The 15951-nt window shown below is 45.8% G+C and overlaps 1 protein-coding gene across 1 annotated transcript; it reads left to right on the forward strand.

Moving 5' to 3' along the window:
* The first annotated feature begins 5283 nt into the window (after positions 1–5283).
* Positions 5284–15447, forward strand: DNAJA4 (DnaJ (Hsp40) homolog, subfamily A, member 4). The gene is made up of 6 exons (XM_008574526.1): positions 5284–5461; positions 7314–7418; positions 8317–8544; positions 9396–9626; positions 13266–13366; positions 13464–15447. Exons 1-6 carry the CDS (start codon positions 5404–5406, stop codon positions 13677–13679), a joined length of 939 nt encoding a protein of 312 aa, XP_008572748.1. The 5' UTR covers positions 5284–5403; the 3' UTR covers positions 13680–15447.
* Positions 15448–15951: the final 504 nt, after the last annotated feature.

A 15951-nucleotide genomic window follows, 5' to 3' on the forward strand; every position in this document is an offset into this window, starting at 1 on the left:
GCAGCGCGGCGCGCCGGGCGGAGGATGCGCGTGGGGCTGGGGGCTGGGGGCCCGAGGGCCTTGGAGCCCCCGCGAGGTACTGCGCGGCGCTCTCCTTCCTCCGTTCGCTGCGCAGGCCCCTGCTGCGGGCGCCGGACGCTGGGGAGGGGCTGGGACTGAACCCAGTTCTCCTAGAGTTTGCTGGCATTCCTGTGGGAGAGGCAACCAGCAAACCGGGAAACTGAGGCACACACAGCCAGCAGTTGTGTACTTGGAATGACTGGGGTTGAGTTATTTTTATGCTCATATCCCCTGTTGATGTATCAGCTCTAGGGATGAGTTTCTTTAATCCTTGGACAAACCTAGTGTCTTTCTGGAAAATGACTGACTGCATTTGGTCTGTTTGTCTACCCTGCTGCTTGATACAGTTGTCAGACATTGAATAATTACACTTTATTAAACAGGGACACACACATTCGTAATCTAACATCAGCTTGTATGCATAGTCCAGGTTTTATGTGTCAAATGGCCTATGGTTGATCATAAGTACCAATAATAGACTGAATATGCTCTGCATAATAGAGACCTAAATTAAATTTTTTCATCCCCTTACAGAAATATAGACAATCTGCGTTTTGTCATGACCCACCTGAATAGGTGACTTGAAGCGTGGTTGGCCTTCCTATGCCTCCCTTCACTTCCTGCCATTTTCTTATAAAACTTTGGATGTCCCAGACGGGTCTTAAGAGGTGGGGCCATTGTAGTAGCTGATAACAATGACACCCAGGCCACTTTCGAAGCCACCGACCACCCGCCTAGCATTTACCTGTGGAAATGATGCTCCGTTCAAGATACCTGCCTGAGTTAGTTATTCCCAGCTGGAGAAAGCTTCTTAAGGAAGGTTGGCTGGGTGGCGCCAGTGATAGAATATTTATATTTAGCCACATGTGCTGAGTGTGGCTGTCACAAGTTTAAAATGCTTTCCTGTAAGACCATTTGTCTATTACCACTTGAGCTCTTTCTCATCTATATTTAGGTGGCTTACTGTAGCTTTTAAAGTCACTGGCTTTCTGTGGTGTTGGTGGTTCATAGACACAGTCCCTAAATTCATTGTAGTCTGTTTCTGACAATCTCCTTTAAGAAGAGTGTCTGGGCTTCTAATTTCACATTTAAGCAGCCTGGCTGATGGCAATGTGTGAGAAAGGTTCATAGACACAGTCCCTAAATTCATTGTAGTCTGTTTCTGACAATCTCCTTTAAGGAGAGTGTCTGGGCTTCTAATTTCACATTTAAGCAGCCTGGCTGATGGCAATGTGTGAGAAAGCCTTCTGACCCTGGGTTCAGGTCAAATATTCTACCACTCACCAAGAGTAAGTTCATGGCTATGTGTATACAGTTTGAGATGAGTGTGCTTTTGGTGTTCTGGAACTTTTTGTTAACTGGACTTGACCTGTACTACCTTTGTGTGGGTTTCCTCTGCAAATACCTCTCTATGCAGGTTATTTGGTTTGTTTTAAACTAATACTTATAGCCAGGCACTGAATTAGTGTCACATAAATAAGGTTTTCAGCTTGGGGGGTCACTTCTATGATGTTCCCACTGCCTGGAATACTTACTCCTCCCTCCCTTCCATGAAAGGGATAAACCCCTTTAGCTTAGTTCTCAGTTAAAACATCTTCCAGGAGGCGGCCTCTGCCCTGTAGACTGAATCACTGGCCCAGTGCTCATCCTGTTGTAATGGTGATGGCGTGTTTGATTCCTGTAGTCCCTGCCATAATGTGAACAGGGCAGGGACAATGCCCCCATGTCCAGTTACCAGCCGTGTGTCTAGCTGTGCAGTGTAGGTGCAAAAATGTTTGTTGGCTGGCTAAGTGAACGAATAGCAATGTCATAAGAAGAAATGCATTTTAAAAAATTCTATGTGGGAGGAGAAAAGAGCTTTATAAAGGCACAGACTGGAAGGGAAATTTCAGAGGGGGGGTTGGGAGGTCAGTGGAAATTTGGGTTGAAAATCAAAGGGGATGATGAGACTGGGGACACAATTTATAGGAACTCTACTATAAAGTTCCCGAGAGAGGGCTCATTCATTCATTCATTCATTCACCAAGTACCTCCTCTTCTGGCCCTGCTGTGTGCTGGGCACATTTGTGCAGGCCTTTTCACACGAGTCTGTGTGTAGTTCTTGTTCACTTTATCTGTCTCAGATGAAACCTTTTAATTTTTTTTCTCCAGAGTTTGTCACTGTATTATTAATGTCTCTTCAAAAATAGATTAAGCCAGTCCTTTCCCCCCTTGCTCTGGGACAACTGAGAAGGCTATTGGTGTGTTGCTCTTTGTTTTTAGCCCTGTTGTCCTGTGTTGCTAAGCACTGGGGTAGCCTGTGTTTGTAGTCAGGTGTTCTGTATGCAGTCTGTGGTTATCTCGCCTGTGGCTGGTTTTCTGCAAGACACACAGATGGTAGCAGGTTAGCAAGATAGTCCTTTTCAGGGGCAATGATGGGGGTATATTCTTGACTGTTACCCTCTTGAGATGAGTTTGGTCTTTTGGTCAATTTCACTGTAACTTTTAATTTGAATAATAGATTTTCAAGTGAAAAAAAATTATACAGGACAGCATAACAGTGCAGAAACTTTCAGAATACAGAGGAAAACCCACCAAGTACACATTACCCTAACCACTGTGCGCCTTTCCAAGTTTTTAATATTTTATCATAAGTACTTTTCCAACTTACTGCATAGTCTTTAAAGACGTTTTTTCCCCCAGTTGTATAGTAATCCCATTAAGATTCTATGTCAAACAATCACAGTCTGAAAGGTGAGCTGGTCAGCACTAATCTTCAACTGGGAGAAAGGGGTCCAGGCAGGGAGCTGAATTAGCCTCTGAAGTGCTGGTGCCTACTACTGGTAGTAGGAGCCCCCACCCCACATGAGATCTGCCCTCTAATTGAATGCCCCAAGTGACAGGGCATTCCTTTTCCATTCTTAGATTAATCCTGTGAAGTCTAAGTGTCTTGCAAGTATCCAGAGTGTTTGGTGAGTGTTTCTAGTGGCCATTCCCATGATGAATATTTACCTAGTCCCTGAACTACAGGTCGGCCCAGAAGCTCTTGCGGGGCAGCCTGGCCTCGTTGCTTTGTGATCTTGCATACCAGGCACCTAATCCCTACAGTTTTGCTCCTGAAGAAAGGGGTAGTAGTGAATGATACCTACTTCTTTGCAGAGGTGGTATGAGAATTAACATTTCAAAAGATCTAGCTGCCTTTTGTATGATGCTGATGTCTTTTTAAGACTTTAATTGTCCAGTTTTTAGTTAACAATTATTTATTAACTATTATTTACTAGTTATCTGTTAGGTCTCTATCAGGGATCTGTAGAACAGGGAATACCTAGTATCTGTCAATTTCCTTATTTGTGTCTTTGTGGCACTTTTTCCCCCATTCTATATTTTATGGAGCCAGCTGCATTATAGGATGTTTACCTATACATCTTTCAAACTAAACTGTAGCCTGTGGAGAGCCAAGACCCTATCTCATTTATTAATTTCTGAATTCACAGAGCCATTCATTTAATGGATATTTACCAAGTGACTTCTACATGCCAGACATAATCTAGGCACAGGGTTACTGCAGTGGGCATAGCTGAGAACTCTGTCCTCCTGGGGCTTATGTTGCAGGGGGGATATGGTATAAGCAATAGGTAATATGTCACTTCAGAAAGCAGTTAACACTACGGAGAAAAATGAAGCTGGGAAGGGGGGATGTAGGTGCTGGATGTAGGTTTTTAAGCTGAGTCATTGGGAGGCCTCCCTGAGAAGGGAGCCTTTGAGCAAAACCTTGACGAAGGTTGAATGGGGAGATCATACTAGGTCAAGATGCCACTGAGGCATGTGCTGCTGTGTTGAGGAACAGCAAGGAGGCTGGTGAAGCTGAAGCAGAATTGGGGTTGTGGTAGGAGTGCAGGAGGAGATGAAGGCAGAGTGGTGTCAGGTTGAATGTATAGATAAGGGTAAGGACTGGCTTTTACTCCCAGTGACATGGCCACCTTGGAGGGGTGTGGGCAGAGGATGCACACAGTTAACAGGCTCGGGGAGAACAGACTGAAAGCTGGGGTGAGGGGGGAAGAGGGGAGACCAGCAAGGAAGTTAATTGCAGTGGTCCAGGCAAGAGACTGTGGCCTTGCCGGCGGGTGGTGGTGTTGTTGAGAAAGAGTGGATTTTGTATATTTCAGTGTTCTGATGATTGCTACAGTGAACACCTGCATATCCTTCACCTAGCTTCACCAATTGTAAATAACTTGCTACACTTGCTTTATCTTTATTATCATCCATGCTGACGCTTTTGAGTGTAAGTTGCATGTGTCATAACTGTTCAGCCCTAATTACTTCCACATGTTTCTCCTAGGAACAAGGACATCCTTGTATATAACTGTAGTACAGTTATCAAATTCAAGAAGTTTACATTTCTCCAATTGTTTCGGTAATGTCCTTTGTAGCTATCTCTTTCCACAGTGCAGGGTCCAATCCAGGATCACACATTGCATTTAGTTTTCCTGTATTTTTAGTTCTGCAGAATGTCCCTCATGTTTTCTGATTCTTTTCTTACAATTGGATTCCAGTGATATCCTTTTGGCATGAATGCTATACATGGGGTATTGTGTCTGTCTCAGGGTACTTATAGGAGATACAAATTTGAAGGCAGCACCAACAGGATTTGTTGACAGGTGAGCTTGGTGTTGCCGATAACTGAGATATGAGGAAGACTTGAGAGGCACAGGACGAGGGGGGAAGATCAGGAGTACAGATTTGCACATAACATCTGGCACGCACATTGTTAGGTGCTCACAGATGCCTGTAGTTGAATTTCCTGCTAGTGAACTAGTGAAGTGATTCCCATCAGCTGGAGGGCCAGTAGTAGCACCTGGAGTGCTGGACTTTATCTGGTTATAGATTAAGCCCTGGCACAGGCCCACTGGATCCCAGCTGGGCTCAACTTCTTCCTGTCTGGTGCAGCCAGGAGGGAGAAACTTTCCCTCCGTACTACTTTCTCTCCCTTGTTCTCCCAGAGTCCCTGCCACCAGTCTCTTAATAATCTTTCCCCTGTGTTCCCCACTTTACAAAGGGAGTAAATGGAAAAGTCAGGTTCCAGATAGAGAACGTATGGACTGGCTAGTTTAAGGGGTTGGGCGCAGAATTCTCTGTTATTGTTTTACATTCATATGGTGGGTTTGCTTAATAAAACATCTCCAGCCTCTTCTCTCTTTCTCTTTTTAAAATCTCTCTCTCTTCTTTTTTTTTCTTTTAAAGTTTAAACTCATATCCCAGGCATATGAAGTGCTTTCAGATCCAAAGAAAAGGGACATTTATGACCAGGGTGGAGAACAGGCGATTAAAGAAGGAGGTTCAGGTGGTCCCGGCTTCTCTTCACCCATGGACATCTTTGACATGTTCTTTGGTGGTGGAGGACGGATGACTAGAGAGAGAAGAGGTGAGTGCTTTTAAAGAGATATAAGCAAGTTCAATAGTTTCCAGAATTGTACCTGTTGTTGGAATCAGGATGGATCATGCTTTAAAAGGGTACGATGGTCGTGTTTGGGGATCATCAACTTTAAATCGTTCATCTTGTCCTTCCTCACCTGTTGGGGTCAGGCACCTGAGTGTCCTGCAGGACATAAACAGCACCTCCTGCAGTTGTTAGTGGGGCCTCTACCGAGAGTGCTTTTCTCCCTCCTGCCTGCCCTCCCTTCCATGGCATTTGTCCTGCACTGGGCCAGGGCCTGTGGCCGCTCTAATTCCAGTAGGTCCTCTGCCATGTTCAGTGGGCCTCATTTTCCCAGCCTGCTCAGGGGATTTTCTAGGTAACAAAATTTACCTCTTTATGTTTTAAAATCTTTGTAAAATAAACTACCTGCCTTTCTTTTCAGAATGCACATGATTAGCACCCCAGGAGGTGAATGAGGTTCTTAGCTCTTAGCTGACTGGCCCCAGGCCGCTGTTTGTGAGTTCTGGGATTTGCTCTTCTAATTCTTTTACATTTTACCTCTTGCCAGGCTCTGGGCTGCCACCTCTGTTACTGGTCGTCTCTTACAGCCCAGCCCCTGCCTTCCACCGGCTAGTTTACTGTTGACAATCAATCTGCTTTGGATCTTGCAACCAGATAGATAACCAAGCTTATTACAATTCTGGATAAAGTGAGAAGAAATAAGCTCTGTGTTGGGGTTTAAGAAGTGTGGTTTTGGTCAATGAGAGGCCCCTGGATAAATGAAGCTGTACTTGTTCTCACATTATAATTGACTTTGTGTTTTAAAAAGCTTGGGTGTCAATTTGGTGAACACAGTGTGCTGAAAATCACGAAGTGTTTATTAAGGAAAAATCCTTCCCCTGTCCTCTGGGTATGTCACTTGCTCACATAATTGATGGTGTGGACATGATTAAAAGCTGGGGTAGTCTCCTGCCCAGCTCTCTCGCTGTCTTGAGATGAAAAATGTCACACTCTTAATTAAGTCATCTCTCAAAGTTGACAGCTATTAAACCAGGACGCCTTGTCTCGGTGAGTGTGAGAGCTCTGTGGGCAGCAGTAGGGTTCATTCTGAGTCCCAACAGGCTGGCATAGTGCTGGAGAAAACAGACTCCCACCCTGAGGTCCAAACGCCCACTGTCCTGATGTTAAAGCAAGATTTTGACAGAGGAAAGAATTCCACTTGGCCACAAATTATGAAAGGGCTTGGAAAGTGAAGAGCTTAATGCCAAGAAAGAGTTTCAGCAACAGGTCCAGAGACTGGTTATCACGTATTCATCTGTGAGGGAAGGGCCTCTTTTCTGGGGAGAACTTAGCCAGTTTTGTTGCATAACACAGCCTTAGGTGTCTTACTTAGTGATCTCCCTGTCCTCAGCTTTGTTCTCAGAAAATAAAAGTGGAAAGTCTTTTTGTTGACCTCTATAAATGTGATAGCTCATAGCTAGAGAGGGTATTAGATGTTGCTGTTGGCAGAGGGCCAGGAGGACAGGCTGGTGTAACAGAAGCATTGCTTCTCACCGGGGAGGGAATGAATGACCCAGGCACAGCTTTGAGCCTCTGGAGACTTCTACAACTAAGGGTCATATGAGTATATTTAATACAGTAGTATATTTAATCCAGTATTACTGATTGCAATTTTTTTTCCCTTGGCAAGGCAAGAATGTTGTGCATCAGTTGTCAGTAACTCTTGAAGACTTGAATGACCCAGGCACAGCTTTGAGCCTCTGGAGACTTCTACAACTAAGGGTCATATGAGTGTATTTAATACAGTAGTATATTTAATCCAGTATTACTGATTGCAATTTTTTTTTCCCTTGGCAAGGCAAGAATGTTGTGCATCAGTTGTCAGTAACTCTTGAAGACTTATATAATGGAGTCACGAAGAAATTGTCCCTCCAGAAAAATATAATTTGTGAGAAATGTGAAGGTAAATTAATTTTTGATTGAATCTCAGTCTTATCCCTTAGATTTGAAAACAGTCTGCTTGTTTTATAGCACAGAGAAAAATAATTTATCTTTTCAAATGCAGAGATCAAGCAGAGATTGCAGATAGGTGGCCTTAGGCCAAATCTGTTTACTTGAATGAATGTTTATGTGGGCTGCACATTTATTTAATATGTTGACAATTATTTTAAAAATTTGAAAATCAAGACAGTTCATCTAACCTAGGAGTTGGCAAACTTCCTCTGTAAAGGGCCAGATAGTAAATATTTTAGGCTTTGTGGGCCATGCAGTCTGTTGTAACTACTCAACTCTGCTGTCGGAATACATAAATGAATGGACATGCCTGTGTTCCAGTAAAGCTTTATTTTAAAAACTAGGCAGTCTGGCCATAGTTTTCTGACCTCTTGACTTAAATGTGAATGTAATTGACATAATTTTTTAAAATCTGAGTTTTCCAGAAAAGTCAGATCTGGTGACTCCAGACCTATATTCTCCCACAGAGCTTTGGCTGAGCTGGGTGCCAGCCTCATAGACAGAACTTGTGTTCTGTGGTTCTCCCCAGCCCCAGCCTCATTCACCTGCAGCCGTGGTGGTTTTCCACCCTGGGATGGCAGCAAGTGTATCTGATGAAGCTCAAGTAATACATTTGGACTAGCGCAGCCAAAACCACAAATGTTTGAGATCAGATGTTAACAACTGGATGTTATGTACTTGGCCAGACTCATCCAGACTCTTTCACATTGCTTTTCATGATTGTAAATAGAATTCTAATCTCAATATCCAGTTTCATGGTTCCCTACACTTCTGCTGTGGCTCCTAAAAGGGACACCGGTAAGGGAAAAGCACAGGGCTCATTCCTGTCCTCTCCCCACCCCCAACAGGCATTGGCGGGAAGAAGGGGTCAGTGGAGAAGTGCCCGCTGTGCAAGGGGCGGGGCATGCAGATCCACATCCAGCAGATTGGGCCGGGCATGGTGCAGCAGATCCAGACCGTGTGTGTCGAGTGCAAGGGCCAGGGTGAGCGCATCAACCCCAAGGACCGCTGCGACAGCTGCAGTGGCGCCAAGGTCATCCGCGAGAAGAAGATTATCGAGGTCCACGTGGAGAAAGGTGAGGCTGTGCAGAGCTGGCACTCCACCCTGGCTGGAAATGCTTCTTGGGTACTAAACATGGGGCAAACAAGCTAGGTTTCTGGGGAGCGAGATATGTCACAACACATTTAAAAGCTATTAGGGTCTACCATGAATTCTTTCATTTCCGGGTCTTCTCTTGACCTTCCCTGGCCCTATTTCCATTTTGTGTCACCCGCCGAAGTTTTCTTCCTTGAGATCACAAGCACCCTCTCTCTTAGGTTTTCTAATGCTCTCACAGTCTTACTTGACCTCAGTTTTGGTTAGTTGCCCTCTCCTGCCATTCTCAGCCCGTTCCTTTGGAATCTTTGGAGTGTTCTGCCTCGCCGCTTTGATTGCTCACTGGCTGTGAGAGCTTGCGCATGTCTTCGTAGCTGTGTGTTCCTTTGCTCCACCTCCCCGTCTGCTGCATCAGATTCTCCCAAACACAGTGCCTTCCCTGCCATTCATCTTGCCTGGCACCACCATTTTAAGGCCTTTTTCAGTCTCACCTGTTCTCCAAGTATTCCCTGATTATGCTGTGGCTTTCTAATCCTGCGAATATAGCCTAGATTAGAGATGACACCAGAAGTACGAGAGTCAACACCCAAACCAACACAGCCTTATGACCTCCCTGCTGCGGGCTTGGCCTAGACCCACATTACGTTAAGGGAGGCAGGGCCTCTTTTCTCAATGATAGTCCCAGGTACCCCTCCCCACCCACTGCCTGCGTGAGGTTGGGGCTTTGATAAATAAAGAGCCACAAGAGGACACTGCATTCCTTCTCAAAAGCTTTGAGAAAGTACAGTTTTTATGAGAAACAGCTAATCAGAAAGGGCTAATGTTTCTTAGGTATGAAAGATGGGCAAAAGATACTGTTTCATGGAGAAGGAGATCAGGAGCCTGAGCTGGAGCCTGGTGATGTCATAATTGTGCTTGATCAGAAGGATCATAGTGTCTTTCAGAGACGAGGCCATGACTTGATCATGAAAATGAAAATTCAGCTTTCTGAAGCTCTTTGTGGCTTCAAGAAGACGATAAAAACACTGGATGAACGAATTCTTGTTATTACATCCAAACCAGGTAATATTTCAAACACCTATTTCCATTGTAGTTGTTCTGTGTGGCTGGCATCATAATGCTGCCAGGTTAGCCTGTTTTCACACTGAAGGTTGACTTCTGTTATATAGGTTATTCTGACTTGTCTTTCTCTAAATTTAAAGTCACCACTAATAACTCTGGAGAATTTTGTGAATTTCTTTTATATTCTCCTAGAAAAAAAAATTCAGAGTTGGGGAAAAGAATGTCAAATCTTGGGGGTCTAAGGGCCGGCCCATGGCTCACTCGGGAGAGTGTGGTGCTGATAACACCAAGGCCACTGGTTCAGATCCTATATAGGGATGGCCGGTTCGCTCACTGGCTGAGCGTGGTGCTGACAACACAAAGTCAAGGGTTAAGATCCCCTTACTGGTCATCTTTTTTTTTTTTTTTTTTTTTTTCTTTTTGTCTTTTTTCGTGACCGGTAACGGGATCGCAACCCTTGGTGTCGCGCCCGCACCGCGCTCAACCAGTGAGCGGACCCGTCTCTATATGGGATCCGAACCCTCAGCGGGAGCGCCGCCGCGCTCCCATGCGCTGCACTCTACCGAGTGCGCCACCGGGCCAGCCCCTACTGGTCATCTTTAAACAAACAAAAAATCTTAGGGGTCTAAAAATCTAGCTGGAATCTGCTAATTAAACTTAAATTTTTAAAAATTTATTTTTCTAAAATAAAACACAGTTGATAATAGGTGGTGTTTTTCTATCAAGTGGTGATCTGTGCTGATTCATCTACATGTTTCTCTATGTGATGTCCATTACACCTAAGAGACAGTTTAAGATAGAATTTTCCTGGAGGGGGGGGGGGAAGACATCACCTGTCACCTTATACTTTGTGGCTTTCACGGGAACTGCCCATCTGCACACACCCACCAAGCCAGAGGGAGCTGCCATGGGTGGAAGGGTTCCTGAGGGCCAGAGCTCAGCCCCCAAGCACCTGCACAGACACCAGGGTGCTCAGCTTGCAGGAGAGCTGGTGCTCACTGCAGTTGACGTCTGTGTGGGCACCAGAGCACCTCCCTGGACGGATTAAGGCAGAAGGGAGAGAGGCCAGGCAAGGGACCTTGACTGAAAGCCACTTCTGAATAGCATAGGAGGTCAGTTGTGCCTAAAGAGAACTTCTGAACAGTGTGCTGCCAGCTGAGCTACCCAGGCACCCCAGCCCCAGCACCAGCCAGGAGCAGGACTGCTCTAGTCCCCTCACCGGCCTTGGGGTCCAGGAGTCGTTTTTTTTATTGGCATTGGAGGTTTGAGGCTAGAGGGGCAGGTTCAGGGCTGGGGTGGGAGGTAACCAGCTGATAGCCTGGTCCCAGGACTGTGGTAGCTGCTGATAAGACTGCGGTCCAGTGGGGTAAGCAAACCCCACGCCCCCTGCCTGCTTCCTAGACTTTGCCTCTGGGCCTATTTCTCTCTCTTCCTCTCTTTGCCTGCTTTCCTCTTTCTAGACTTGTTCTCTTTCTGTCACTTTCCTTCTTTGATTCTTGCTGGTTCCTCTTTTCTGGGAATAATATGAAATAGAATTATATACCCAAGCCTTGATCAGAGTTTGTGGGGTTTTTTAAAAAACTTTTTACATTTGGAAACAATTTCAAACTTACAAAAAGTCGCAAAAATAAAAACAGTACAAGGCCCACCCATATATGATTTGCAATTGTTAACATTTTACCCCACTTGATTTTTCAGCTGTTTCGCGTGCGCGCGCGCGCGTGTGTAGTTAATCAAGGATTGGGGAAAGCACTGCAGTATGATGAAAATTTGCATGAAAATTTAAAACACCTTCCTTTAGGCTCCATTCCATAGAACTCCCAAGGTACCCATTTCCTTCCCCCACTTGAGGAGGAAAGTTTGAGGATCAGTTTACATAAAGTCCTAGGCCACTGGTTGTGAGTAGGTGTGTGCTCAACACCCTAGTATCATGTACCTAACATTGTCACAGCCCAGATTCCAGCACTTCTGAGAGCCAGGGCTGGGCAGCATCTGTATGTCATTTCTTTGGGAAAGCTCATTCTTAGCCAGGGTGGATGATTCAAGGTCTTGGAGCGGGTCCCACAGTGGGATCAGAGCCCCACACTCCTCCGCTGCCCCAGCCCCAGGGAGTGGGGAAGGAGCCCTGGGAGAAGGAAGAGGCAAAGCCTGAGAAACCTGTTTCCTTGCTTAGTTAGAAGGAAGGGCAGAGTAAGCAGCAAACCACCTGCTGGAGACTTTGGGGGGTTTCCCCCCCTACTTTTTGTTCTCAGTCATCCTTTTTTGTGTCCTTACTTCTTTCTTTCACCCTCCCCTTTTCTTGTTTTGGCTTATTTCTTGTTTCTTCCTTTCCTCTTCTCCCTTCCACTGTTGAAATGCCTTCCACGCCAGAGCCCTTTTAGGCTGTTGTGAGCATCTGCCTCCAGGAAGAGCCTGCCTTGGGTCCTCCTTTTCTTGTAGTTTTCCATGCCTGGTCCAGCAAGTTAGAAGCAGAAGCCTGGGGAGTTGAGCTTGAGAGTGGCAAGAAGTGACACCTGACAGGAACAGGGAGACAGAAAAACCGTTGCAAAAAAACCCAAATCAAGAACACAAAAGCCGAGCAGCCCGAGGCTGTTTAGCTAAGGGGCCACCATCCTGCACAGCCAGTGGGCTCTGAGGGCCATGTCTGAATCACAGCCCTGTGCATGAGCAGCCCCCGAAAACAGTCACACTTTATGTTTTAAAACTTGTGTGAAGTACTCTTAAAGATTTCATCTTGAAGAGAGATCTCACCTTCTGGATAGTTGCTTCATATGGAATATACCACTACTCTAAAATAGTGTTTAGCTTCCTCTCCTCCCTCCCTCCCCGCCATTTTTTCTAAACATTTCTTTCCTTCTTTTTACATTTTCATCACCGAGCTGAAGGGCACACTCAGAGACTCTTTTGCCCCTTTTCTTTTCCATGCTAGGGAGGGACATCACATTTTCAGAGTTGGGGAGAGCCTTAGCACTCGGGGGGTCTGAACGCCGTGATGCCTTTTGAAGTCATGCAGATGTGAGGTCCAGCAGGTGCAAGGTAGAGACTGAGTCCCGCATACAGTGCACAAGGAAGTGCTCTGTAACTGTGAAGGAGACTGCTGGTGGCTGGAGCCATCTTGTGAGCTCCCTACTCAGGAACCTGGCTGTCATCTGCAGGTGGCCACAGGCCGGTTCTTATGCCAGTTGGGATGCTGGTTGGCCTCCTTATGAGGTCCTTTCCTGTTCCAAGCTCTGCTTGGGTCTCTTGTCCCACTCCTGGCAGGGATGCTTGTAAACACTGGGGCAGGCTGACAGGTATTAGTCCCATTTCAGGCAGACCTGGGTGTTCTGACTTCTAGTTCACTTTTTTTTTAAACCAGTCTTCTGATGAAGGCTTCAGCCTGCTGCCTCCTTGACACACTGCTGGAGCCCAGAGCCTAGGCCAGAAAGAGTCCCACCTCCAATCCCTCACCTAGTCAGTACCTGACAGATAACTCGGATTTCGACCACTGGGACCAGCTTTCCAGAGGCTATGATACCCCTTGCTTTGCCTGCTGCCACAGGGGATTAGGACCTGCCCTCAGGCTCTCCCAAAAGGAAGACTGACCTCTCCAGGCTCCCTTCATTTTCCTGTTTCATAACTAAACCTTTTCTGTCGCAGGGGAGGTAATAAAGCATGGGGACCTGAAATGTGTGCTCAATGAAGGAATGCCGATCTACAAAGCACCCCTGGAAAAAGGGACGCTGATTATACAGTTTTTAGTAAGTTTCCTGTGATTTACTCTTGGGACTTATTGTTAAATGCCTTAATTGGAAGTAGAAAAAATACCCGCCCTTCTCTTCCGCCTCACCTTTGCAGGTAATCTTTCCTGAAAAACACTGGCTTCCTCAAGACAAGCTTCTTCATCTGGAAGCTTTACTCCCTCCTCGACAGAAAGTGAGGATTACAGATGACATGGATCAGGTGGAGCTGAAGGAGTTTAACCCCAGTGAGCAGAACTGGCGCCAGCACAGGGAGGCCTATGAGGAGGACGACGACGGGCCACGGGCTGGAGTGCAGTGCCAGACAGCATGACATGCACGGGGCAGCGTGGCCCACCAGACTAGCACATGATGAATGTAAAGTTGGCACAATGAAATGGCATCGCTTTAATGGCCTCGTGTTTGGGGTGTCCTGTGTATGTGTTCAGCATTCTGATTGCTGAGTGTCTTTTTGGCTTTTCTATTGTTTTTCTTTTGGTTGTAACTTAAGTTATAGCTTAATTTATATTTAAATGTTTTAAGTGTAAAATCACCTCTAGTCTGCATATGGAATCTGTTCGTTTACATTTTCAGGATGTACTTTTGAGTGATCGCACTGACCCTTTGTGCTTCTAGTGGCTCTGCCATAATTCAGTTCCACCAATAAAGCACAGCCCAGATAGCAGCACTCAGCCCCCTAGCAAACCCCAAGGCACAAAGTGGGCATCCTGGCCCATCTCTAGGTCTGCAGTTTCTCTCTCCTCCCTCCCCTGGCAGAGTTAATGAGGGCATGATCTCAGGGCTGCTAATGTGGCATTTCTAAATCTAGATTCTAGACGATCCTCTTAAAGAATAAAAGCACATCTGTGGACTGGACTTGGCTCCAGGCGTCTGGTTCACAGTGAGCAGGCTGCACTCCTGGAGTCACAGGGCCAACTTAGTTCCTGCTTGTTCTGTGCCCTTGAGTGGTAAGAATGGGGTGTGAGTGTATCTCATCATCTCCCTTGGATATTTTCTGAACCTTCAAGTCCTGTGGGGAGGACAAACGAGTGTTTTAAATGATACATCGATAAAACTGTTTGCCTGTGACCCCTGCAACTTGTTCTTTGTGTTTTTAATGATTTTGTCTTGGCAACTTTTGCAGTGCTCTCCCACCAAAGTGCTTACTTGTAAAGAAAACTAAACTCTTCCGTGGCCCCAGCAGCTTCAGTGCAACAGAGGCCAACGGAGAATGCTGGTGGTTTGGCCCCACGGCACAGCCAGCTTCTCTGACCAGTGATCCTGAATGATTTGAGGGTCTGGAAAGGCATAGGACTTCGCGGTGTCTTCCAGCTCATTCTCCCAGATTCAGCTCCCTTCCAAAGAATCGTTCCTCTCATTGCACAGCCATATTTTTACAGAGGGCTTCCTGCTCAAGTGATGTTCTGTTGGGAACTGCACTGAGTTCTACTATGGACTACAGTTCGTATGGACTACCACTGTAAATTATTGGAGGGATATGTCATTATTTTATTCCTGGCAGGCAGACAATTTGAACTTAGGGTTACCTCAACCTTTAGCCATACTACTCATTTCTTTTCTACAAGTCATGAAGAAAAATTGCTATTTTCTAAGCTGCTGGGTTAAAGCAGAGGCCACCTGTCAGATCCACCCTTACTTCATTAGATGGTACCTGAGAGTTGGGCTCAGACCATGGACCTCCCCTGGGAGTCAAAGGGCAGATCGGACCCATAGCAGGTAGAGTGAGCTAGCTGGATGGACCAGGCTCCTGCAGAACATTGCTGGCTAGCGGGACCTGATTTGCTCAACGTATAGAAAGAACCCATCTGTGCCTCCTTTGACCATTGGTCAGGATAGACAAAACCAATTCTTCCAACTAAGCCTACGTGAAAATCAATTTATGAATGGACCACAACTGCAGGGTGTTGTTTCTGTGCTGTAACTTACTAATAACTGCTAATGAACTATTGTTTAGTTGGTGATGGAGCAAAATTACATTCAGCTCCTCCTTGCCATGTAAGTGGAATTTGGAGGGTGTTGCTTAAAATTTTATTCCACCTGTACATTTGTCACTTTAAAATTAAAACTGAGCTAGTATGAGAGATGTGGCTTTGGTTTTTTGCGGGGGAGCTCAAATGGACAGTGTTAAGTGCCAGCTTGCCTCACACTGGTTGATATATGAAGTTTCCAGAACCTCATAGGGCTTTTATTTTGGGGGTGTGGTGAATGCAAATATCAGGTAGTGATAACTGCTCTGAAGAAGAGGAATGGAAAGGTAGACAGGAACGGGGAAGAAGGCCTCTATGAGGAGCTGACATCTGAACAGCTACCTGAGCGCAGTGAGAGAGCAAATCTCTGAAGGTCTGAGGGAGGAACATTCCAGGCAGAGGAAATGGCAGGGATGATGTGGTTATAGGAGGGTGAGCAAGGCAGAGGCAGGAGAGAGAAGCACAGGGCTATGATAAAGAACATGGGCTTTATGCTGAGGGTGATGGGGGGTTTGGAGGAAAAGCATATGACCTGACTTCCAGGCATATGAAATTATGATCACTATAAAACAACAAACTTCAGAATGTTACTTATACCTTTCCCAATAACATACAGAG

The sequence above is a fragment of the Galeopterus variegatus genome, unplaced genomic scaffold, assembly GCF_000696425.1.
Source record: "Galeopterus variegatus unplaced genomic scaffold, G_variegatus-3.0.2 Scaffold1059, whole genome shotgun sequence".
Classification (NCBI taxonomy): Eukaryota; Metazoa; Chordata; class Mammalia; order Dermoptera; family Cynocephalidae; genus Galeopterus; species Galeopterus variegatus.